The sequence below is a fragment of the Pleurodeles waltl genome, chromosome 6 (genome assembly GCF_031143425.1).
Source record: "Pleurodeles waltl isolate 20211129_DDA chromosome 6, aPleWal1.hap1.20221129, whole genome shotgun sequence".
NCBI lineage: Eukaryota > Metazoa > Chordata > Amphibia > Caudata > Salamandridae > Pleurodeles > Pleurodeles waltl.
Window position 1 is genome coordinate 1,101,849,610 of NC_090445.1, and position 27,836 is coordinate 1,101,877,445.

General features: G+C 46.9%; 1 protein-coding gene across 2 annotated transcripts in view; it reads left to right on the forward strand.

The window, feature by feature from the left end:
* LOC138302087 (pulmonary surfactant-associated protein A-like) overlaps positions 1 to 27,836 on the forward strand; it is a 270,886-nt gene that overhangs the window by 137,246 nt on the left and 105,804 nt on the right. For both annotated transcript variants that reach the window (XM_069242470.1, XM_069242471.1), the window contains exon 5: positions 19,350 to 19,430. In XM_069242470.1, the coding sequence (XP_069098571.1) occupies positions 19,350 to 19,430 (81 nt within the window). The remainder of the gene's footprint in view (positions 1 to 19,349; positions 19,431 to 27,836) is intronic.

A 27,836-nucleotide genomic window follows, 5' to 3' on the forward strand; every position in this document is an offset into this window, starting at 1 on the left:
CGTGATAAGTTTGACTTATCATGGTCTGATCCACGTATATGGACAACCCAAGAATTATGTACTTCATGACTTACCATGGTCATTTTAAGAACTGGACTACTCAGAAATAAGGATTCTGTTTCCATGTGCAGTAGGCATCAGCATTGCTACTTCAATAACTGATATATATCCTGACATTATACTCTTTTCCGCCTTGAAAAAGTCAAGTTATTGATGAAACACGTGTCGGCTGTGGATGGTTTTGAATTGTCATAACTGTTGCGGTTTGCTGACATTGTTGATATCTTCAGATTTGCTGAGTTCCATTTGTTCGGACATCCACAAAATTATCACTGAAAAATAAAGACAAGAAACATGGAAGCTGTGATGTGCCGTGGTTTTACTTTGTCATTTAAATAACTGTTAACCAGTGGAGGTTTACAGTTACCCACACCCTGTGGCTGGGTGTCTAACCACTGTGGCACTCCTTGGACTATTATTAAGGACACTCTTATATTGATTCTTTGCAAAATACTCAGCTGATACATTGGAAGTGCACACCACGTTTACACAGCCACTGTTTGTTTTCTTTGATAGGAATCAAAACTTGAAGAGGTCAACAAATCTTTGGACGCAGCATAAGGGTGTGGAAAACAGATCATTAAATTTCACAGCAAATCATATTCAAATTACCAGTATGACCAATGTGGCCATACCAGGAAAACACCGGTCTAAAATAAAGTTAAGGGGTTTCATTACAAGCACAGACTCAAAGTCATGTAGGCAATTCTCAAGACAAAGGGCCTGATTTAGTGTTTGGTAGATGAGATACTCAGTCACAAACGTGACGGGTATTCTGTCCGCCATATTAGGATATCCATAGGATAAAATGGAATCATAATACAGGGCGGACGGGATATCTGTCACATTTGTGACGGGGTAAACCCGTCTGCCAAAATCTAAATCAGGCCCAAAGTTATAAAGATACAAAATCATCAAGGGTTGACCTAAAGAAGAGAAAAGATTCAAGCAAACTAATGCTAACAAAACTAAACATACACAAAAACAATACAGAACAGCAGAAGAATCACCTGATGTACAGAAAACAAGCGCTGTCCAGTTTTTACAAGCAATAAGGCAATTTAAAAGTCATCCAAATTTAGTTATTTCAAGCAGGGGAAAAAACCCTACAAATCAGCCAATCAGTGATGGGAGAAACATGTGGACAAAAAAGACAAAAAGGCTAAATTAATTTGGAAAAGGAAATCTAGGATAAAAGGTTACTAACTAAGGTGGGCAAAAAGTAAGTAAAAAGGAAAGCATCAGCATTTCAGAAGCTCTATCAAGAGTCTTCTTCTCTAGGTCAGGGGAAAGCCCAACAAAGCATTTCAAAGGGGCAAGGGTTAGTTAGGACAATACCTCTCTGAGTCAATGGGGTTCAGCATGCAGCAAAGAGTGAAAAGGATTCCAACCAAAGTCCAGTTAGGGAACAGTATATTAAAGTTCATAGGGTACGATGATTCGTCCATGCATCACTCCACATGATGTAGAAGATGGGGCATCTAATACAAATCGAACCGGCAACATAGACTGCAACATGTCCATAAATTCCCAATACCAACAGCTAGGAATTATTCCACAGGTTCTTATCCATGGAACTTTGATTCATTTACATATGTTGCCAGTCCACAGTTCCGAATGTTCCAGGTTCAAGTCCAAATTCACAAACACTCTGGGACGATTTACAAAGGTAAACTTAGACCTAAAGTCTACGTTTAGACCAAAAGTCTAACTTTACCTGTAATAAAGATAGACGTTTGGTCTAAGTTTAGACTTATAGTCTAAACTTAGACCAAAAGTCTAATTTTACTATGAGTAAAGTTCGACTTTTGGTCTAAACTTAGGGGTTGATGTAAGAAAAGTGGTGTTGCACCCAGTGCAGCACCACTTTCCTTATGCCCCTTAGTGCCCCCCAAACGCCACCTTGTGTGTGCTATATTTAAAATACGGCACACCATTGTGCAGGGTAGGGGGCAATAGCACCAGAATTCCTGACGCTATTAATGTAGTCTGCAGGAGTAGCACCAAAATGTTGGCATTACTCCTGCAAAGTACACAGGGGCCCATTGTATTCAATGGCATGCCCCCTTTTAACACCTGCTAAGAACAGGCGTTAAAAGTGCTGAAAAATGGCGCAAGAAAACCTCTTAGATTTCCTTGCACCATTATTTCTCCCCCCTCCCTTCTGATGGGGGAACGCCTCCTTGCAAACATTATGCCTGGTGCAGGCATAATGTGGCTCAACGGTTTACAAAGGGACGCAATGCAGGCATTGTGCCACTTTGTAAATATGGCACGTGTAAGAAGCCACTTTAGCGCCGCCTTAGGGTAAAAATAATTATGCTATGGCAGCACTAATGTGGCGCTAGGGCCTCTTAAATGAGGCCCTTAAACTTTTGGTCTAAGTTTACCTTTGTGAATCAGGCTGTATATGTGTAAAACATTAAGGCATCTATTACCAAGCTAGCTTTCTTATGAGAATGAAATCTGCAAAAATGTTTCACATTAACAGGAATGACTACAAATATTTTGCAAAGTCATGGAGCATGGCCTTACAGGCCTCACTTAGGCTAATGCAATTAATTAAAACATCACATTCATTAATGGATTTCACATACTTTCTACATTCTAACCCATAACCTAATATTAATAAGCTACTAGACTTGTTCATGCTATAATGCATTTTGAACCCAAAAAAATCTACTAACTCTTTTATGTAACTCTAAAGTATTTACAACAATATCTACTTTTGCACATCACTTTTAAAAGACTTCTCACGTAAAATCGATCAATGTTTTAGTGCACATTATACGTTTCCATCATGAATTATAGCATTATGAGGAATAAGTTCTTTAAACATGCAATTGGAACATTATTCCACATAGGTTTCAATTGCTAAGCTAGAGTGAATGCACATTAAAACGGCTTTTCAGTGCACCACTTTACATTAAAACTATTAGTGCTTTTATTAACATGATGCATAAACTGTCACTCATAAGTGATCTTTGTGACACCACGGACAGTACTAAAAATGTCTGCTATATCCCTTAACCTCACATCTTCTACCTCAACTCTGTCTTATTTACAGCTTTAAGTACCTACGTCCTCTCTCTAGGTCTCAGATCCCTTTGACAGACGTTTGTCTACCACCCCTCTCTCTCAATGTATGCAATCAACCTCATTCAACTTAATCTCTCTCAACTACTCTCTCCTGACATGTGCTCTATGTTAATCTCTGTGTCAATTCAGGTTCGGACTGGCAATCAGCAGTGCCCGATGAGATGATCTGACAGATAAGAGTATGGGCTGTTATTTTAGAAGTTTTGGTCCTGTTTTATAGCCAGGTGGGCCAGTTTTATGGCCAGGTGGGCCTCTTTTAACTGTTTTTTTCCCCCTATACTACCATTGATTAAACTATATTCTTCGCTAATGTGGGCCACTTTTGTTTTGGTGCCTGGGTCTCTTTTGAGTCTCAGTTCGACCCTGTCTCTAAGCTATTAATCTCAATTCCCTCTCTCTACCTCAACTCTCTCTGCACCTCATCCCTCCTTCTGTACCTTACTGCTCTGTTTTCATGTCTCACCAACCATCTACTATACTGCTTATCACCCCCCCATCTCGCTTTACATGCTTCAACTCCCTTACCTCTCTTTCAGCCCTTTCTCTAACTCAAAACTCCCTCTCAACTCTCTGTCACCCTTTTCCCTCTACCTCATTACCTCACTACCTCACGCTTTTTTACCCAGAGCTATATATCTGGTTACCAAACCTCTGATTCTACACCACCATTATTTCACTACCTCACCTCTCTACATTCCCTTCCTCTAATTCTAATTCTACTTCTCTTCTCTTTCCTTCACATCTTTAAATAGCTTATTCCTTTCAGACTCTGCCTACTCCCATACCTCTATCATTCAACTTCTCTTTCTCTCATACACAAACACATATTTCTTCTCTCGATCTCTCTCAATTTTAACACAATGGCTCCAACTCAACAATCTTTCTCTACCTCCTTCTATATAGATCTGTCTACCTAACTGTCTCTATCACACAACTCAGTTTACCTCTGTATCAACCACACTTTTCTTTCTCTTTTTCAACTACGTCTCTCATCTTCCTTTCTTTACCCCACACCATATTCCTTTCTACTTTTTGGCTGCTCTCTCTACCCCTCTCTTTTCCTCCGCTATTTTACCTGACACATTATTATATACCTTTTCTCATTTTGCTCTCTACCTTGCATCTCCTTGTTTGTTCTCGTCATTCTATCTGTTTACTGCTACCTATTTCTGAATTTACCTCTCTCTAATTCATCTATTTTTCTAAATGTTCTCTCTCCTTACCTCAACCCCTTCAGGTACAGTACTCTTCTGCTTCTCTCTCTAAATTTCTTTCTCTCCACACATCTATACCTCACTCTAAAACCTTACCTATTTCTCTTCCTCTGTTTCTCTCCTACATCTTCATCTTTCTCCTGCTCTATCTTTTCTCCTGGGTTCCTCATCTTTCTCTAAATATTTCCCTTTTCTCCCTATCTCAAGTATATTTCATATTATCTCTATCCCTACCACCTTCTTCCTCTATTTTATGCCTCTCGCTCTACTCTTCTTTGTTATGTCCGTGGCCTTTTGCCCAATTTCTGTTACTTATCAGGGTCACACTAACTGTCTAGCCAGAGACATGCACACATACAAAGAGGAGAAAAAGGAGAATGCAGGGTAAATACATTAGGACACAATTATTAGATTTTAACCAATGGAATTGTGAAAAATCTTTGGAGCAGTACTTTGATTTTCACTGACTGCAGCAAGAATGACAATAATGAAGGGGGTCATATTTGTCAATATAAATGCCAGGCAACCAATGTTTGCAATTTTAAGTGCTATATGCATATGGCTTATTTTAATAGTGTGTACTACTCCACTAAACATCTATCAAGTCACTCAGTGTATGTTTTTCCTACAATGGGCGTAAAAAACAGGCTAGGCACTGAACTCCACATAAAATGTTGTTTCAAGTAAAAGTCTAGATTCAACAAAAAATAGATTTATCAAATCTTTTTCAAGCTTTCTTTTGGCACTATTTGGCTCTAGGAGAACAGGGAGCTTGAACTTTGAACTATTTTTGCTTGGCCCCATTTTTGAAGGTTTAACATATAATTCAATATTGATTAGTGTCATGAGGGTGTGATTGAGTGAAAAGGGATAATAGACTTAATTGTTTCAAAGAGCAGAGTCCTGAAATGTTTATTGCCCAAGCCTCCTCAAATACTGAATACATCACTGAAACTAAGGGCTGATTAATATTTCAGCAGACTGCCCTTTTTTCTGGCAGTGGGGGTGGAGTAGATTACTCCGTCCATCTGGTCGAAGGACTAACTGCCAAATTTATAAACGAACGCCAAAAAGGCCAAGTTTCATTTCTAAAAGAGAAAGCGATATACTAGACATTAGCATAACACACTGTCTTTTTTGCACACAATGCATTTTCTTTTTTGTTAATGCATACCAGTGATGTTGCAATTGATTCAATCAACCATCCAGACTAGATTCGGTGCTGTATTTGCAGTGTTCCCATGAATCAAGATAAAGATGTCAGCTTAAATGTTAGTTTCCAATATAAAATTATTTTTCATTTACCGATCGTTTTAAAATTTTTAATTTTGCTTTTTGATGTATATTTTGTTTATGAATCTGCTGATACCGTTTAATTCCGTAAACAGCTGAGGACCCTCAGGATAGCCATCGTGGATCCCAGTGCTCCGCAGACCACAAGTTAAAAACCACTGTTCGATCATATGGAGTTGTACATTTCACCAAAAAATTAGCTCCTTTTCTGGTGTTCATGAAAAATGGATAAACAGCATACAGAATGAACAGTTGTTTACTAGCATTAAAAACTGAGCAGAGGTTTATGATCATTAAAAAACCATACAACATATTACGCTGAAAAGTGAAAAAGCATCTATTTCTTAAATCAGAACCTTTTTCAGAGTGCCATGGGGCACACACGGGCCATTGGGCCCAACCATGGGGGTTGAGGCCTTTTACTCCTGATGTCTCATGGCCTGACCTACCATGGATCCTGAGCAAATGGGTCACATACCACTTCCGCACTTGACTCTCATTGATAGTTAAGTTCCAACTCCCTGGGGGATAAGTGTGAATACAGGTCAGTGAACATGACTCATAACTCAAAGAGTGCACAGAAGTGTCAATAAATCAATGTCCAGTCAAGTACCTATTTTTATGATAAAAAGTATTTTATTTCTAACTCCATGAATTGAAAGCAATGTTACGATATGTATAAGCAATAATACATTTCTTCTTGAGGTCGGGGTTCAAGTGCTTCATTAAGAAATCCCCTGCCCCACCCCCTTTTTGGAACGTGGTAGGGGTTATTTCCCATTCACTGGTGACGCATCCAGGGATTGCTTACTAGTAGGCCTTAACTCAAGAGTCCACTCAGGCTCTTGGCAAAATAGTCAAAAGTTTCTTGGTGCTGCTGTGCCTTTAGCAGCCAGACAGGCCTGGATTTAAAAAAAAGAAACCAAGGATTCCCAATACAACGTACCATTGCAGGCACACTTACACTCAATGTCCATACAGAGCACACATACTGTCCAGTACTGTCACCTCCATGTATTGTACCACCCCAGAAGCACATACATTCAGCATATACAATCACTCTGTGTGCTCCCTTCAGTACTGTAGCCTTTCTGTATTGTGCTATGCTGTGCTACATGCAAGCACACAAATTGATTGAACACATATTCCCCATGCGCACACTGCACAACACTTCAGCCTTCATGTATTGTATTTTTCACAAGCACACATACACCCATTGCGCACAAACTGTAAAAGTACTACATCTCACATGTAATGCTGCCTCTCTGGTATACATACACCCAGTTTATGCACATACCATGCATGCACTGCACAGCACTGCTTTATCCCAATATTGTACCCTTTCCAAGCACATGTACATCCAGAGCAGTCACCACTCCTCCTGTGCTTCTCAGCACTCTACATCTAACTGATGTAGACCTAGGGTAAGTTAAGCACACAGTAGTGAAATGTTAGAAAGGTGACTGAGTCTGTAGGCCTCACTCCAGTGATACAGGTTAAAAAGGCCCTGTTCACTCCTACTGATGACTACACAGTATGCTGCCAGCCCCACACTCATGCTGCTTACATCTGGTGAAGGCAGTAACCTCACACCACTATGAGGGTTGTGCTTTGGGTACAGTTCCTGGTCCAACAAGACCTCAATCTGTGAGACAGGCATATGTCATGGGGCACACGCCTGATCCGTGTTTGCCTATGACAACAACCATCAGCATTAGAGATCCAGACAAGAGTACAGCTGGGCACCCAGGGCAAGAGAACACATCCATAACCATGCAGAGGACTTTTCATGCTCAGTGGTGTGACAAGCCAGCAGTGAGTTTTAGAAGGAAAGTTCTGAAATACCATTACACTAGGTAAAATGATGTTAAATTGACAATACTTCATTCTCATTACATAAAGGCTCTTAGACAAAACTGTTGAAGTGCCGTTCACATTATACTTCAACATGATTTACCTGCAAAAGTGTTAAAAAAGATTATGTAATGAGAAAGCAATGTTGATTTTTTGTTGAGGTAGGACAGAGATAACAGAAGATGTACTGCTCTCGCTTTAATAAAGGATTTGGAAAGGAATTGGAAAGAAATACATTCAAGGTATTCATGAAAACATTCTTATAAATAATTTTTGGAGAGAGTCGGAAATAGTCCTTTTTGCAGGGTCTCACCCACACAAGTCCGCCACACCCAAGGTCAGTGATAAACTGGCGAAAACAAAACCTCCACCGTCATGACAACAGAAAGACGCCCATGCTATCACGACCCATGAATCCACGCGGCGGTCTTTCAACATCGGTATTCCATTGGCGGTACACACTGCCGCGCTCAAAATACACACACATCTCCAAAACACCACCACATTGGAAAATTCGAAAGATACACACCTAATACACATACACACACCACTCCCGCACACTCAATACTATATAAAACACACACCCACATCACCCAAAAAACCCTACGACAACAATTGCGACAGAAGGCCAGAGAGAGACACCACCATCCACAAACTAGCAGCCACAGGCACTCAACACCATCACCCACACAACTTCCACGCACAAAACACCACACACCACTACATATCACCCCACTTATCACCACATACACCACCCCACACATCACCTACACTACCCCATGGCACGGCAAAGACACCCCAGGTTTTCGGAGGAGGAGCTCAGGGTCATGGTGGAGGAAATCGTACGGGTAGACCCACAGCTATTTGGAGCACAGGTACAGCACACCTCCATAGCTAGGAAGATGGAGCTATGGTGAAGAATAGTCGACAGGGTCAACGCAGTGGGACAGCACCCAAGAAATCGGGACGACATCAGCAAGAGGTTGAACGACCTACGGGGGAAGGTGCGTTCGGTGGTCTCCAGACACAACATCGCGGTACAGCGGACTGGCGGCGGACCCCCACCTCCTCCCCCACAACTAACAACATGGGAGGAGCAGGTCTTGACTATTCTGCATCCTGAGGGCCTTGCAGGAGTCGGTGGAGGAATGGACTCTGGTAAGTCAAATCTTAACTATCATATCCCCCACCCTACCTGCATGCTATCACATACCCCCACCCTCGCCCCCACCCCTATCACTTCAACTCCTCACAAATGTACCAATATCACAAACCACCCATCCCAACACCAAGCCCTGCATGACACAACAAAGCATGGACACCCATCACTAAAGCATGCCCACTGAACATACCCATAACACCCCCATCAACCATCATCACACAAGCCCACACACAGGAATGCTAGCACTGGGGTACACGGTCACCCACCCATTGCACACCATGAAACACACAGATGCAATAATCATGCCTTTACACCCCTGCAGGACCACTACCCAATGTCACCAGACAGGAGGGTCCAGACATCTCCACCCCACCCACAGAAGAGGCCCACAGTGATGACAGCAGCTCTGTCCACCTGGATCTAGATGACCAGCCCGGACCATCGTGGGCCTCGGGACAGTCGGTTCCCCTCACACAGGCACAGCCCACCACAAACCTTCCACCCTCTGGTAACAGCAGCACAGCACCCACCCAGCGGGCCCATACCTCCGTCCCCAGGACACGTCAATCAGCTGTGTGTCCACCACTACAGGAAACCCAGGATAACCCGCCACCCCAACAACAACAGGGACCTGGGAGCAGTGGTAGTGGGCACACGGTCCAGGGGACGGAGGCACAGGAACACAGGGGAACAGGGAGGGCTGCTGTGCGACAGGGGGCGGACAGACCTAGGGAACCCACTCTCCATGAGGCCCTCTCCTCCATCATGGGAGCATACCACCACTCCCAGGAGACGATGGCAACGGTACGGGCCAATTTCAGGAGACCCAGTGCCTGCAGGAGGAACAGTATTTGGGGTTCAGGGAGGAACTCAGAACCACCAGCACCGCCCTGGGCACCATCGTAGGGGTGCTGAAGGAGATACTTAACACCAGGAGGGACACTGTGGCACTCCAAGGGGCCCCTGACACTAGCATGGACGATGAACTGCACACCACCTCCGCCGGCGCTAGTGGACAGGAGGCACCGCCACAGGACCACCACACCAGCACCCCACCCCCTGCAGACGGAGAACCACCCCGCAAGCGGTTCCTGAGAACCAGGAACAAGACAGAGCACGATGTCAAGACCCCCGCCAAGAAATAAGACCACCCTGATTGTCATCCTACTGTCCCACTTTGTAACCATGTCCATATTGGAACTGCCCCAGCTCCACTTCCTATGCCCATATGGGCAATGCACCTGTGAGACTAATAGACTGGACTCTGCCATGGGCATTCCTCCACCATCTCCATTTTACAACCCCCCTCCAATATTTAGCACTGCAATAAACACCCTTGAAGCACAAAACAATCTGGAGTCAGTCTGTGATTTTGAAAATGTGTATTAGCAATGACAGTGACAAAATGCGTTCTCAAATGTAAGCAGGCCACGATGATCTGGCACACCTTCCTTGGTGAGTAGAATAGGGAACCACCTGTCATATGGAGGCACCTGAACCTGGCCTTCAGGAGGCGGAAGGTGCGTTCGATCACCCTCCTAGTCTGCCCATGGGCCTCATTGTAGCGTTCCTCTTCCCTGGTCCTGGGATTCCTCACTGGGGTCAGTAGCCATGACAGGTTGGGGTAACCAGAGACCCCTAATAGCCACACCCGGTGCCTCTGGAGTTGACCCATCACATAAGGGATGCTGCTATTCCGCAGGATGTAGGCGTCATGCACTGAGCCAGGGAACATAGTATTTACCTGGGAGATGTACTGGTCTGCCAAACATGCCATCTGTACATTCATCGAATGATAACTCTTCCGGTTCCTGTACACCTGTTCACTCCTGTGGGGGGGGACCAGAGCTACATGGGTCCCATCAATGGCACCTATGATGTTGGGGATATGTCCAAGGGCATAGAAGTCACCTTTAACTGTAGGCAAATCCTCCACCTGAGGGAAAAAGATGTAGCTCCGCATGTGTTTCAGCAGGGCAGACAACACTCTGGACAACACGTTGGAAAACATAGGCTGGGAAATCCCTGATGCCATGGCCACTGTTGTTTGAAATGACCAACTTGCAAGGAAATGGAGCACTGATAGCACCTGCACTTGAAGGGGGATTCCTTTGGGATGGCGGATTGCTGACATCAGGTCAGGCTCCAACTGGGCACACAGTCCCTGGATTGTGGCACGGTCAAACCTGTAGGTGATGATCAAATGTCGCTCCTCCATTGTCAACAGGTCCACCAGCGGTCGGTACACCGGAGGATTCCGCCATCTCCTCACATGTCCCAGCGGACGGTGCCTAGGAAGGACAACAGCGACCACAGAGTCAAACAACTCAGAGGCATGTACCCACAGTCTACACAGAACACCATTCATACACAGAATCTGGCCTGTATTTGTGTTGTGCGACAAGGCCTAGGTCTGTGTGACGCAGTTGGTAATTAGGCCATGTGGGCCCCTGAAATGGCAGCTGCCTGACCTCTAAACTGGGACAATGGGATGTGAGGTAACTGCGCTGGCGTTGTACACCGTCGCGGTAGGCGGTCGAAGACCGCGGCGCAATGCTGCATTGGTTAACATTGGACCCTATGGGTCCCAGGAGCCAATGACGACGTACGCCGGCGGTGATGCTACGCACCGCCACAGACGTGACCGCCGCGGACGTGACCGCCATTTTCTATCTGTTGAATCACTCGATACCTGATCTTCGACAGGAGAGGACCTACACTGCAAGTGCTGCTGTGACCTCGGTCTGGAAGAGACAATGGCTCGTGCGTCTGGAGAAAGGGCCCCTGCCTTCACTGCAGAGGAGTTGGAGAAGCTCATGGACGGGGTCCTCCCCAGTACACGCTACTCTACGGTCCTCCAGACCAACAGGTAAGTACACAGGGAGCACGTTGTATGGGCTATGCCTGTGTGGAGAGGGTTGGTTGTAAGAAGGAAGGGGGCACAGTTCTGCGTGCATGAAGGACTGTGAATGCATGTGCCACATGGCAAGGCTATGGATGTGGGCCACTTACTTTGACAGTGCAGTTGCTAATGACTTCTCTTCTTCCCCTGTACATTTCATGTAGGTCAGCGCCCACTAGAAGAATTATATTTGGCGCGCCATCGCCAAGGACGTCCGGACCCTGGGGGTCCACCACAGACGGAGCACCCACTGCCGGAAAAGATGGGAGGACCTTTGCCGCTGGAGCAAGAAGACAGCGGAGGCTCAGCTGGGGATGGCCTCCCAATGTGGCAGGGGCGCCCGTCGAACCATGATTCCGGATCCTGGCGGTGGCCTACCCTGAGTTGGATGGGCGCTTGAGGGCATCACAGCAGACACAAGGGGGTGAGCACAACATCATTCAGTGGACTTTGCGCGCAGTGAAGGTGTCTGGGTGGGGGAGGAGGACTGTGGGGTTCCCTAGGCCAGGGCCAGTTCCGCAGGCTAGGCCCCTCCGTAATGCAGGCCATGTGGCACCCCACCCCACCACTGTAGAGTGCCAAGTACAGGTATACATGCCCCTGTGTCATCTATGTGTGCAGATGTCGACCATAGCCATGTAGGACATATCCCAGGAATTGCATCTGTAGAGCCCAACAGCGCGACGTAGTGCAGGGGGCTGCTGTGTCTGTATTGTCCACCAACGGTAGCGGTAAGCCATGCACTCTTTCTTCTGTCGCCCCCCCCTTTTTGTGGTCTCCCTGTTCTTGTGTGCATCAGCATCATCAGGCGGAGGTACAGTGGCACCGGAGCACGAGGGAGCTGGATCCCACATGGCCATGGAGGGCCACACCACGGACTCGGAATACACCAGTGGGACGGAGGGCGGGGGGAGCTTCACGGCGGTCACAGGATCTGCAACCAGCAACACGGACTCGTCCTCCGATGGGAGCTCCCTTGTGGTGGCAGCAAAATCTGTGCCCCCCACTTCTACAGGTACAGCCGCCACCCCCCCTACCAGCACCGCCCTCCCAGCAGCCCCTCAGCCTTCGCCCCGTGCCCGCTCTCCCAGGAGGGTGGGCATCACCTTCTCCCCAGGCACCTCATCCCCTGCCCCTGTCACCTCTGCTGCCCTCAGTGAGGAGGCCATTGAACCCCTCAGGTCCCTCACTGTTTGGCAGTCTACCATTTTGAATGCCACCCAGGATGAAGAAAGGGAATTTCAACACACAAATGCATTCCTGGAGGGCATTCATTCTGGTCAGGCTGCCCTTCATCGAACCCTGCAAACTCTAGCCTCAGCACTGATGGCAGCCATTGTCCCTGTGTCTAGCCTCCCCCCTCCAACTTCCTACACCCAGACCCAATCCCCTGTACCCCAGCCTATCCCAAGCACACCATCAGACCAGCATGCACACACCTCACCACACAAGGGAAGCTCAGGCAAACATAAGCACCACACATCCCACAGGCACTCACGCAAGCATCACACACATACAGACACACCAACATCCACTGCCTCCACTGTGTCCCCCTCCTCGTCGTCTCCCTCCTCCCTCCCAGTCTCCTCTACACTCTCACCTGCATGCACTACCACTACAGCCACTACTTCCCGCACCAGCACACCCACCACCACACCCGCTCACGTGCACTCACCACCCCCACTACCATTTACACATCCCCTGTGTCCTCTCCCAGTGTGTCTGTGACGCCCCCTCCCAAAGTACAAAAACGCAGGCACACACCCACCCAACATACATCCACTGCACGACAGCCTCCAGCGCATGCACCTGCACCCAAAGCCACAAAAGTTACACCTCCTACAACCACCTCCTCTTCCTCCACTCCCAAACCCCCTCCAGCTACCCGTCCCAGTGTTCCTAAGAAACTTTTCCTGACCAAGCTTGACCTCTTTCCCACCCCCTCCGCCTCCAATTCATAGGTCCCGTACTAGCACCTCAGCCAAAAAATCTCCGGGACCAGTGGTGCCTGTTGTTACAGGTATGTGGAGTACACCTGGCACCAGGGCAGCCAGTGTGACACAGAGCCACAGCACAGCCAGTCCCCCCCCCCCTGTGAAGCACCAGAAGTTAGACAGTGCCCGGCGGGAGAGGGGGAAGACTCCAGCCAGCAAAGCCGCTCACAAGGGTCCCAGGGGGAGTGTCGACTCAGCTGTGACTCCTCCCAAGGTGGGGAAGGGGCAGAAGAAATCGCCAAAGTCTGGGAGGAGCAGCACGGTGGAGAAGACCGCCATCATCCCCGCTGCCCAGGAGGCCACCGCCAGCCCAATCATCACTGGCCAGGAGGCCACTGCCAGAGCCAGTGCCCAGGAGGGCAGCCCGATCGTCACTGGCCAGGAGGCCACCGCCAGAGTCAGTGCCCAGGAGGCCACCGCCAGCCACAGCCATGCTGCCCAGGAGGGCCCCGGCAGCCACAGCTCAGCTGCCCAATGAAGGACCGCCAGCCCCAGACCAGCTGGGCAATGAAGGACCGCCATGGCAAGCTCAGCTGAACAGGGCAAAGACCGCCATGGCAAGCACCGCTGAACAGGGCAAGCACCGCTGAACAGGTCAGAAACTGCAAACTCAAGCACCGCTGAACAGGGCAAAGACCGCCATGGCAAGCTCCGCTGAACAGGGCAAGCACCGCTGAACAGGTCAGAAACTGCAAACTCAAGCACCGCTGAACAGGGCAAAGACCGCCATGGGAAGCTCCGCTGAACAGGGCAAGCACCGCTGAACAGGTCAGAAACTGCAAACTCAAGCACCGCTGAACAGGGCAAAGACCGCCATGGGAAGCTCCGCTGAACAGGGCAAGCACCGCTGAACAGGTCAGAAACTGCAAACTCAAGCACCGCTGAACAGGGCAAAGACCGCCATGGCAAGCTCCGCTGAACAGGGCAAGCACCGCTGAACAGGTCAGAAACTGCAAACTCAAGCACCGCTGAACAGGGCAAAGACCGCCATGGCAAGCACCGCCGCACAGGGCAAGGACTGCCAACTCAAGCACCACTAGCCCATGAGTGGCAGGGATAGTGACGCAACTGGGACTGTCACGGGGTGAGAGATGCACTCTGGGCACCAGTCCCCCTCCAGAACCAGTGGAGACATGCATCCACTACCTCTGTCCTTGACAGGATGAAGCACTCTGGGCACCAGTCCCCCTCCAGAACCAGTGGAGACATGCATCCACTACCTCTGTCCTGCACAGGATGAAGCACTCTGGGCACCAGTCCCCCTCCAGAACCAGTGGAGATATGCATCCACTACCTCTGCCCTGCACAGGATGAAGCACTCTGGGCACCAGTCCCCCTCCAGAACCAGTGGACACATGCATCCACTACCTCTGTCCTTGACAGGATGAAGCACTCTGGGCACCAGTCCGCCTCCAGAACCAGTGGAGACTGTTATCCACTTGAGAGACTGTGGCTTTGCACTCCCCAGGATGGTACAGTGGGCAACCCACCCACTGTAGAGACTTGAGAGACTGTGGCTTTGCACTCCCCAGGATGGTACAGTGGGCAAACCACCCACTGTAGAGAATTGAGAGACTGTGGCTTTGCACTCCCCAGGATGGCACAGTGTGCAGCCCACCCACTGTAGAGACTTGAGAGACTGTGGCTTTGCACTCCCCAGCATGTACCAGTGGGCAGCCCACCCACTGTAGAGACTTGAGAGACTGTGGCTTTGCACTCCCCAGGATGGCACAGTGGGCAGCCCACCCACTGTAGAGACTTGAGAGACTGTGGCTTTGCACTCCCCAGGATGGAACAGTGGGCAGCCCACCCACTGTAGAGACTTGAGAGACTGTGGCTTTGCACTCCCCAGGATGGCACAGTGGGCAGCCCACCCACTGTAGACACTTGAGAGACTGTGGCTTTGCACTCCCCAGGATGTAACAGTGGGCAGCCCACCCACTGTAGAGACTTGAGAGACTGTGGCTTTGCACTCCCCAGGATGTCACAGTGGGCAGCCCACCCACTGAAGAGACTTGAGAGACTGTGGCTTTGCACTCCCCAGGATGGCACAGTGGGCAGCCCACCCACTGTAGACACTTTAGAGACTGTGGTTTTGCACTCCCCAGGATGGAACAGTGGGCATGGTGGACCCTTCGTGGATCTGGCGTTGTGGACTCATGTGGCTGAGGTGACCCCCTTTCCCTTCCCCCTGAGGTGCCTGTAGTTTTGTCATCTGATGCCCCAGCAGTGTTCTCTCCAACGGACTCAGGTCTCCTGTGTGGGCTTTGCCCGTGTGTTGATAAACTTTGGCCCACGGACAGTGGAAATTTAAGTGACTGTGCAGGACTTATTGCCTATATTTATCGGTTTCGCAATGGTCTTACTTGATTTTGTTACATTTCTTTTTGCTATTTCACCATGACGTCAACGAACCGATTTTATAGATAAATTTTGTTTCTCACTTTAATTATGTCTTTGCATCATTCCGGTGGGTTTGGGTGGTGTCACTGTGACTTGGTGCTCTGCATTGGTGTGTAGATAGTTTGGGGGGGGGTTGCATATGTGTGTGCCCGTAACCTTTCGTCCTCCCCCCTCCCCTGTGTCGTAGGTGCAGTACTCACCGTTGTCTTCTGCGCCGGAGTTCGTACTCGTGGTAGATGATCAGGTAGACAATAGCTGGTAGGATGTTTAATTCGGGTTCCATGCTGTTCTCTGTCCTCGTGGAGTGCATAGAGGTGAGCGTTTTCCCGTTCGTAGTCTGTTTCCGCTGTGTTTTTATCGGCGGGGCTCCCGCCCCGGAAAAGGTGGCGGATTGGTGAGTTGTGATAGGGTGGGCGGTACATTGTCTGCCGCCTGCCTGTTGGCGGTGACCGCCGCGCTGTTTGTCTGTCCCGCCGTGGCGGTCGGAGTGTTAAAGTGGCGGCCTGTGTTGGCGGTTCCCGCCAGGGTCAGAATTCCATTTTTTGGACCGCCAGCCTGTTGGCGGGTTGGCCGCCGCTTTAACACCGACCGCCAGGGTTGGAATGACCCCCATAGTTACATGAGGTAACTCTGACTATAACAGGTGAATTTCTGTCATTTTGTACATTTAAAATGTGAGCCTAACTGTAACGTCCTGGTAACCTCTGTTCTCTTAAGTGAATTTCTATGTTTTTTTAAATTCCATTCCCTAACTATATATATATATATATAGTTCAGCTGCTGTTTAGAAAGCTTTGGGGTGATCCGTCAAGTGGTGGTTGAGAAAAAGGGAGGATCTCAAAATGCGTTTTCCCCATTCATTTTTCCACAGGGTCTTTAGAATAGAATTACACCAAATTTGGCAAGAAAGTAGATCTTGTTGCGCAGAGTGTGATTTTTGTAATTTGGTGTAAATCTGTTCAGTAGTTTACGAGAAATGAAAGGTGAAACAATATAGATGTATAGGAATGCGGATCCTCTGTGGATCCGGCAGTCCTTGTGCAGACATCAGATTGGCTGCCAACACTTCAACAAGGAAGTGTTGGCAGCCATCTTGGGATTCGGCTTCAGCCGAGTCCCAGGAAAAAAAAGGAAGAAAATGAAAATGGGGCCAGGGTAGGGACACCCTGACCCCTTAGCTCTGGTGCTGGGGTCCTAAAGGGACCCAGAGAGGGCTTAGAAGCTTTTTTTCTAAAACATTAAAAACAATCCGCAGATCCTGATCTGAGGATTTTCCAGGCATTTTTTTTAAAATGGGTGGTTTCCCTCCCTTTTCCGGAAGCCCCCTTGTTGGCCAAGTGCCGGGGGCATGCACATAAAATTAGGAGGGAGGCCCACGGGGCCCCACTCCTGGGCTTGCCACAGCCCTGGGGACTGCCACCTGCCAGGGGCTAATTTAATATTCTATGTGGGGGGGGTGCAGCTCCACCTGCAGCCCCAGGGTCCCCCATCTCCCTGGGGCTTTAATCAAATGTGATGCTGGTCCGGAAGCCTGGAACTCCCCCCTGGCAACCACCACCTCCCAGGCCTAAAATGAAATAGTGAGGGGGTCCATTTCAGACCCCCCACACCGGGTACCGCCACCTCCCTGGAGCAGTGTTTTACTGTATACAGTAGGGCTGCTGGCCCCCTCCCCCGGGGACGACCACCTTCCAGGGCTAAAATCAACTTTCGAGGAGGGTCTTTTTCAGATCCCCTGTCCCAGGGACCTCCACCTTCCTGGGGCAAATCGAATATTGGGAGGGCCGGGCAGCCCTCTTGAGTGCCAATGATGGTCCTGGGGACCACCACCCTCCGGGGCCGGCTCTTGCTATGTCCTGGTGTGCCCACCCTTTAGACATAGTTGTTTGCTTTTGCTTGGTGGGAGCTGACAGCTCCGACTAGCAAAAGCAAAGTCTGCTTTATGACAGTGGGAGCTGTCAAACAGCTTCCGCTGGCAGAAATCAAACTTTTCAGCTGTTTCCCTGCAGGTAAATATACATACAGGAAAACAGATGAAAACATTGCTCCAGCAGGAGTCTGCTAGGACCACTTGGGCCTTGAGACTCCCCCCATCGTTCTGTATTATTATGACAATAAAAAAGAAAGTTTAAAAATGTAGAAGGACCTACTGGGACAACTACTAGACTGTCACCCAGAAGTTCTTCAGTTCTTAAAAAAACTTCTGTGGCATAATGATTAATGTCTCAGACTGTCACGCGTAAAGTTGTGGGTTCAAATCTAGGTGTGACAATGGTAATTTTTTATTCGTTTTTTTTTACTTAAACTATTTGAGGTACATACTGAAAGGTGATCTCACTGTACTTAGTTGACAAATGCATTTTTTTTCACTTTGTCTTGCAACATCTCATTCTAAGTATATCATTCATCAAAGCCTGAAAAAGCTCACTCTGTCCGTCTCTCAATTTCTCTCTGGCTAGGCCCTGCAGCCAACGCTGGTGTGCAGGGCCAAAGGGCAGGTGCGGCAGTCAGTTTGGTGCTTATAAGAGTTGGCCACAGAAGGCCGTGCATGACATAGTGTTGGGTGGGTTTAGGGGCTTGGCTGCGCACCGCTGTGTGCAGTACGTCATTGAGTTGTTATAGGGGTTGACCACAGGCCCTGTGGCCAACCTCCGCTGAGCTGCTGCACAGCATAGAGTTGGGTTGTTATAGGGGTTGGCCGCTGACCAGACCATGCAGTCAATACCTGCTGCACACAGCCTTCGGCTGCACAGGGCCATGCACATGAACAATAGAGAGCAGTGGGGAAATACGCAAGGGCAGCAAGCTGACCATACCAGACAGACAGGAGGGACAAGAGGGACAGTTGCAGCATAACAGACCATGAAGGTCAGAAGGGAGGGGGCAGGGGCATGAGACTGTCCAGACAAGGCAGGAGGCAATAGAGGCCTGCACATGGAAAACAGAGGGCAGAGGGGCAAGGGGGCAAAGCAGGAGCAGCAAGCTGACAAGAGAGGGCAGGAGGAATGGCCACTGGAAACTTCATCCATCGGGGTCCGGAGTGAATTGGTGAAGTTCTCCTTATGGAAATAATCATATGAAAAAAAGTATTTCAGTATCAACATAAGAAGTAAGAAGCTATCTATTATAAATAAAAAATAATGTTTGTCAAGTGTTAGTGGTTCCACTGCGAGAATTTTATACCAACTTTTATTTCAAATAATATTTCTAATTTCTCCTTGAACTTTATGCACTGTTGTCTGTTCTATAACAAGAAGTTTCCTCCTCTTGCTTTTTCGTGATCTGTTATACTGGAATGGCATTGACAGCTACTAGACCTATCCCTATTAGTACCCTTTTGAACATGTTCATGTGTTTTTATCCTTAAGATACACTAAGAGAAGAACAGATCACTTCTTTGGTGAAGCAAATCTCCAAGTTGCAGAATCAAATAACTAATCTTCAAAGAGGTAAGCTGGGAGATCACCCTTTCCTTCTCTTTCCTTTCCAAGGTGCTGGAATGTTGAAATGTATGGTATTTGATTGGAAATCAGTGGCATCACGCAAAGTGATTGGGCCCTCTTGCAGAATGCGAGGAGGAGCCCTAGAGTCTTAATTTGTCTGACTGAACATTAATTGGCTTTGGCCTGAATTGGGTAACTTGAAGGGCTGGAGGCCACCTGTAGGGTTGCCCCCCCCACCCGCTCTGCAGGGGCTCGGGGGCCTGTGTTACATACCTGTTGCTAACATTTTCTAACAAGTGTGGGGGGAATAATACAATGTGATATAATTCATTTGTTGAAGATTTAGCCCTAGCTGGTAGCAGAGAGGGAAAGTGACAACAGATAAAGTGGCAAACCCTAATTGTTTTTTAATTAACTTCCTATGTTATGCAAACTAAGCCCAATATTGCATCCAACACCTGTCCACTGCCTCTGAGTTGCCAAGGTGGAACCACGTCTTGGCTCAGCTTCAATACCTGTTCTGTAAGAAATCTTTACTAGGAGGAACAGATTATATTCCTTTTCCACCATTGGTTTCGGGCACTGATTCCTCCAAGTGTGGACTCTGTTACTCCTAGAAATACTTCCTTGGTGGTAACTGTCTCAATTCCCATTCAGTCAAGGACCTCTATCGCTCTACAACGTCTCTAGTAGGCAGATTCTAGCTATAAGCACATACAATCCAAGCGCTTAGAAACGTCTTGCTTTTCTATCGAACGAAGCTGGCTGTCGTGAAAAAAGTGCAGTTTTATGATGGAGATTTGAATATGTTTATTTGTTAACAGAGGTTACGTTTAAAGAGGAATTGGCGAAAGTCGGTGATAAAATCTATGCTACAAATGGGAAAGAAGTCAATTATGAAGCATCTAGAAAAGCCTGTGAGGCGTCTAGCGGCACTTTGCCAATGCCACTCAACCCCGAAGAAGATGATGCTATTGCCCAGATCATGAAAAGCAAGAACAAGAGAGTGTTCCTGGGGATAAATGACAAAGAAGAGGAAGGGGTATTCAAGCTTCTTGATGGAAATCGTATCACCTTTGCAAACTGGAATGCCAATGAACCAAACAACGGTGGCGACGAAGACTGTGTAGAAATGCTTTCAAATGGAAAGTGGAATGACATAGCTTGCAGTCATACTGGGATCACTGTGTGTGAATTTAAAGTCCTTCCACCTTAGCGTGAACCTCCTGTTTCTGAACTCACTGTTCAAGCTCGGAATTTAAAAGGTCCTTTTCGACAGTCTACCCTTTATTACCCGGACTGTCATGATATGTGGCTTTTTATCACATTGTTCCGTACCTCTTGACACGCCCGGGATCCTACTCATGACTTCGTTATAGTGACCTGATGTTATTGGGTATCAATTGTAAGCCCGGGAATTACCAGGGAATCATGCTTTGACCACCTAGAGTCCGCAATGCTGGGACCCTAACGTGGAAATCAATGTTTCCCCACAAATTCCACACGTGAATCAATAATTATGGGCATTTTACAGAGGACAAAATCCTCCGTGAATGAGAGGGAATTTGTTGGCAGTAAAAATGTGGGATTACGCTCCCGGGAATACCATGTATGGTATCACTGTATTGCCAGGCCACTCTTAATTAGAGTCAAATCTGATAGGTGTTTATCACTTCACTACCTTTAACTCCAGCGACTTGCTTTGCCCTCACAACGCCACTAAAAAGGGAAGTATCTGTGTAGTTACCATTGCCTTTATGAGACCAACATCACTATGTTATCCCCGGTCTCACTATCAACGCCTGGTGCATAAATCGTTTTTTATAGAACCACCATCTTTGCTGTTGTTTTGTTATATCCCCTTCCCTCTGATGAATATTCTAACTCAAGCACTTTAATTTTTCTGGTAATATCACTATAGGCAATTTAAACTGCAAACGTTGGGACTGTTGTCAGAAAGAAAATACACCAGTGGCATGCTGTTAAAATCACAGATCATTGGCAGCGTTGTAGACAAAGGTGTGCATCATGTTGAGGCATGGTCATTTCTTCTTTTGGAAGCTTTCCTCGCGCGTGGCTGCCATTTCGTCTCCTGAAAAAGTGCACCTGCTGTGTACAGGCCACTGCATGAAATGGAAACTTTTCATTTGAATCTCTCCTGTCAATTCTATAGCTCCTCTTGGTGGGAGAATGTTGATTCTGCAAATAACATATAAGAAAATATAGAGATGTGGAGGAGACAAGCATTATGCCTTAGGTCGTTTGATGCCACTCATTCGAATGTGTTATACATTTCCATAAGCCTCATTGGAAATATATGAAATCACCTTTTCTTTCCGGAGATTATAATAGTTATCTTCAGTTTACAGCAACGTGTAATGCTCTCTTTTGGTTGTTAAATGATTGCACGCTTTTCCCCGCCCACTTACAACGGTGGACATTTTTAATGCGAATTTTAGTCTAATAATTCGGACCAGATCAACGTGATTTAGTAATCAACTACATCGTTTCACATTCATTAAAGTTTTCAAGCGGTTTGTTAGATTCTGTTTCACATTTCATTTTAGACACAATAGAAATAATATTCCCACTTATTCACTCTATGTAGTTTCTAGAGAGATGCCTTGATCCAACTTCGTAGCAAAGTAACTTGCAATGAAAACGTTATTATGATGAATACATTTTTTACTGTTCATCAGACATATTAAACATCTAAAGATTATTTAACTCAGTACCGTAAACCCGTAGTATAATCGGCGCAATTTATTTATCAAATGTTCCGACAGGATAGGCCGCTGTTAACACAAATATAGTTTACTTGGGAAATGGTTTATGATGGAATACATTACATTACAGTACAATACAGTACAAAGCTTACATAGTTGGGTGGAGGCAGTCTCTCCTACTCCTTAATTTGCATGATGCTGTGCCATTTTAACTAAAATGTATGTGACCTTGTGGAAATAAATAAATTCAATTAAAAATTTTGGGGTAGTTCATGGTTGACTGGCCATAACATTTCGGACCTTCTCCCAACCTCATTTAGCTGTAAGATCATCTTGGCTTCTGATGGCTGACTCTTGTTTCTGACATCTTTAACTGGGGTTCCATCCACCACAAGGCCACCAGTGAATATAATTTGGTCCGCCCTATACAGGGCAGCTTGCTATTGTTCATTTTTTTGGTTTGGGTCCAGCATGTGAAGGAAAAGCATATCACACTTTCAGTTCAATTCTGGCCCTGCAGAAGGACTCTGAAAGGATTGTCCTGTTGCCTGTGCACTTCAGAGGACTGCCCTGATGAACCAAGAGAACTGCCTTGCTGTTTAATCCCTGCTCTGTGCCCCCAGACAACTGCCATGCTGACAGACCTGCTTTCTACTTCTAGAGTGACTCAAAGGGCTAGTTGGTTGGCCTCCTGATCAGACCCTTGGTGCTGCAAAAGTCTTCAACCATCTTGAACCTGCACCTGGACCAAGTCTGAGTGAGTCCTGACCCATCATTTGGTGCACCTCCACTCTTGTACCCTTAGAAGCAGTGCTAAAGATTCCCAGATAGCGCAAATCTAAAACAGTATTTAGAATTTTTTTTGCCAAAAATTGCTCTGTGAACCAAGAGGAGACCGGGACTTACCTCCTCACTGATCCGCCCAAGGTGCATCACCATCCAGCCTGACTTTGCAGCCTTTGTCCACTGCATTCTTCTCCACAGTAGCAAATCCTGTCATCACAGAAAGGGCATCCAGTCTCAGGGACCTCTCATCAGCTACAGCCAACAACTTCATCCTGCAGGAGATTTTCGACTTCCATAAAAGAGACTTAGGATCAGATGTAACAACATTCAGAATTGCGATCTGCAAATTGTGAGTCAGAGCGACTCGCAATTTGTGGGTCGCAAAATGCCCACCTCATGAATAATCATGAGGTGGGTCGCAATTTGCGACCCCCTTACGAATGGCAGCCTTCACAGGGATGGTGGCCTGCTGCGGACAGCAGACCACCATGTCTGTGACTGATTTTTAATAAAGCAATTTTTTTTTTGTAATGTAGCCTGTTTTCCTTAAAGGAAAACGAGATGCATTACAAAAACAAAAAATGAAACGTTTTCGTTTCATTTTTTCAGAGCAGGCAGTGGTCCATAGGACCACTGCCTGCTCTGAATTTTTTTTACAGTGCCATTCACAATGAGGAAGGGGTCCCATTGGGACCCCTTCCCTTTTGTGAATGGGTTACCACCCATTTGAAAAGGATGCAAAATGCGATTGGTTTGCGACTGCGTTCGCGGTCACAAATCAATCCTACTTTGCACTGCGACTCACAATTAGGAAGGGAACACCCCTTCCTAATTGCGACTCACAAACCCGTTTTGCGAATCGGTAACCAGGTTACTGAATCACAAAACGGGGTTTGTGCATTGCGATGTGCTTTCTGCACGTCGCAAATAGCAAAATTTGCTGTTTGCGACGTGCAAAAAGCTTGCTACATCTGGCCCTTATTATGAATTTGGACATCCAACCGCCGGACCCTCAATACAATGGTGAGGAGGACCCTGCCATGCTGGTGGCCTCCCCACCACTGTATTAGGATCTCACTGACATGCTGGTGGTGAGCCTGCGGCGGTGACACTGCGGCGGCATGCTTCGGCCCATTAAGTGGGCCTGGGAAACATGCTACCTCAGTGCAGCACCATAAGCACCTCGGGCTCACTGTGTACCATACACAATGTTGTGCACGGCACACAGTAGACACCGACAGTGCAGGCATAGGGGGGCACAATATGTGCCCCCAGCCACACTGGCCAAGGGGCAAACCCACCCAGGAGCCCTGGTTGGCGCTCTTTCCCTGACATTCTACCTAGCTTTTCATGGCAGGGTCCCCCCATAAAAAGCTAGGCGGAACGGCAGGTTTTAATCAGCACGGTGGTGCAAGCCTCTGCCCCGGTGCAGCTAACCATGGCATTCCCCACCACCTTCAAAGCAGGATCCATAATCCTATTGGTGGGCTTGGGGCCACCTGGCCACCAGCAACTTACTTTCTCAATTGGACTGCCAAGGATGCTACGGTCGGACAGCCACCACGAGTAGGGAAGTCCTAGAACCGCCGTACTCGTAATCGGGCTCTAAGTCTGAACATAGAAATCTTCACCAGAGCTTCATACAGCAGCTTCCAAGAGACAAGTCCTCCATTTGGGAACCTGCTGGCCGCCTTCTCCCACTGAGCTTTACCATCTCAGACATTTTTCTTTAAATTTAAAACTTTTTCAAAGTCCTAAAGGTAAGCGGAGACCAGGCCTAATCCACTTTGTGTAGAAGAACCGTGCTCAATAGGTCATAATTTTCAACTTTTCCTTGGTCTTTTGTGACTAGAAATCTGCTGTTGGCTCTTTGATCTTTTAGGCACTATTTTACACTTTAAGTGGATTTTTGCAATTTCAGTGAGAAACAATTTATTAAACTCTATTTTTCTAAATTAGTGAGGGGTTTTTCTGCAGCCTTATTTCTCACAGTGCTCTTCTGTTGCTCCTGGAGACTATATTGGGGATTTGTCCTGGTTAACGGTATACAGCATATCTGCATAGACTCTACATTAATTCGTCCAACTTGTCTATAACTAATGCATACAGTGGGTTGTTCCTGTGTTGCTTCTGAAGATTTTATTGGACGTTTATCCTGGCTGCCTGTACCGAGAGCATACCATGTACTGCTTCTTTGTCGCTTCTGGTTGGCCAGAGAAAGTGGGTCTCAAATCTGCCAGGAACTGTCAACTTTTGATGTAATTTATAAGCTGTGCTTTAGGCCATAGATTCAACCTGTGACATCCTATATTTGTGTGTCTCATTTTGTCTTGATTCTTGGGTGATGATCCTTCTTTCTAAACTGCAACATTGAAACCCTAGCTGCCTGTAACCATTGCACACCTGCAGATCCCACTCTGTCATCCCTGGATGGACTTTAGTGAAGATTCTCTATGGCAGCATTTCTCCTGTGTATGCATGCAGGATCACACTGTCTTTCGTAACACAGCTTGTTTAGATAATTTAATTTGACTACCTATCTTCAGTGCATGCCCTGCAGCTGGTCACCTATCATGCCTGGATGTACCTAATGTGGCACATATTAGGGATGTCTGTAACCAGTGCATGCACACAGATTGCTGTCCTCTCCTTCCTTAGTGGACCCTTTGGAGTTTTTCCTCTGCCAACCTGCAACTAATATACCCCAGTGGATTATTCCTCTGTCACTCAAGAATTGAATAGAGAGTATGTATTCTGGCCATGCCTCTACGGTGCAGACCTGTTGGTTACTCCTTATGACCTCAGTCGGGAACCTAATATTGAAATGTCCTGCCTTGACTGGTTGCGAACTTAGCAGGCCTGGAAGGCGCTCATCTGTTACACTAGGTGGTTTATATACAGAGTTGGAAAGACCTTTAGGGCAGTCTGAAAGTGCAATATGAGCCAAACTGAAAGAGCTACTCTGGTGGCTGTATTTCTTTTGGTTCCACTGGCCGTAATGAGACTAAAGAAACAAGTCCAGACAATGGCTCTTTGAAGCTAGCCCATGTAGCCATGCCAGTTTGCCCTAAAGGCCAGTCCAACATTTTATATAGAGCATGTGCACCACTGTTCATTTAAGACATGCTGTTGGTTGCTCTTCTATCACTCACGGGTGGATCTTATAGAGGCGTCTGAAGCACGCAGAGTATTCATTGTAGGCATAGTACATGCATTCTGGGTCTCACTCCTCTTAAGGCGGTAGCAGTCAAAGGCAAGACAAGAACACCAATTTGATCATACAAATAACACAAGAAGACTTCCCCCATACGCCACATTGCAATTCAACACTCTTCCAACTAAAACTATTCTAACTCCCAGCAATGTAGCATGTTAATAATCTGCTAATGTGCTTGCTTTGTCCCCTCGTCAGGTACATTTATCGCTCTATAAATGGAAATGACATAATCTTAAGGACATGGCGGTGCACAGCTTAATCCTACTCATACGTCAGCAGAAGGTGTCTTCATTTGGGCGGGACCAGCTTTTTGAGTTAATAGAGCTGCCATTCACACTGCAATCCCTACACTGTTTGAGCGTTTGCATGGCTTGTACTTAAAATCTTCCTTTATTAGGATACTCAGGTAACCTGCGCTTCTTCATTTCTGAAATCGGAATCTGGTGTTTTCGTGAGGCATGGGTTTATCGCCAATGACACAACTGGTTACAACAATAGAAAAAAATCTGTAAAACTTGGCAAGGCTGCGTTCGCTTATTTTGTCAAAAATAGAAACTCACTGCTCTGCTTATATTGGATGTTACTTTCACTGAAACAGTGAGGTTATTTTAAAATTCTAATCAAACTTTGCCTCAGAAATTTCAAGAGCGTTATTCATCATTTCATTTATGTCATAGAATATTATATTAGATTTGTTTAATATTCTTAAATTAAACATTTTTGAAGAGTCAAACCATTTTAGCAGCTTAAAGAAATAACAAGGCCCATATATATGAAAAAGTGGCGTATCAAAGCTGATGCACCACTTTTTCTGTGCCGCCCCTGCCAGCACCTAACAACACCATGGTTGCACCGTATTTATTATACGGTGTACCATGGCGGTCGTTAGCACAATAGCGTCAACATTTTTTATGCTATTGTGGCACTTTGTTACACTAGTGTCAAAACATTTTACCATGGTGCAGTAAGATACTTCTAGCAAGATACTTCTAAAGACGCCTCCTTCCTAATGCATTTCATTGTTTGAGTTATGCATAACTGAGTGGAGAAACAAATTTACATTTTAGGTAACACAGCAATACAATGGCTTGCTCGGCTACTGAAAGACTAACATAGGAAATCAGCAGGCAACTCTGAAAAGTTACAAAATAATTGAACACCCTCTGAAAACACACACATTGCATTTCATACCTGTACATGAACCACAGTTAATGCTTCATTTTTAGCAGTGGTGGCCCGTCTTTTAGGGCGGAGGGGCCACACCCCCCCACCCCATGAAGAGTGTCTGTCAAGCTGAACAAAGGTCAGCCTGACAGACACTCTTCATGTTCAGGTCAGGTAGCCAGGAGTGAGCCATGTGCGATTTGCGCAGACTCCTGGCTGCCTGAGCTGAACTTTGCTGGGCTGAGGAGATCACAGCTCCTATGGGCGTGACCTCCTCGGCCCAGCAAAGGTGCCTCGAGGCCCTTCCCTGGGTGACGAGGAAAGCGTCACCCATTGACACTCTCCCTGGGCGCTTCAGTTTAAGCTCTGAAGCGCCCAGGGCGAGTGTCAATCAGTGACACTTCGTCACAGAGTGGGGTGGGGCCAGCAGTCTCACTGACCCCATCCCACTCTGTGATGAGGCTGGGACTACTGCCTTGAGGGACGGCAGCAGTCCCAACCCTCCTGGGACCTGGAGGC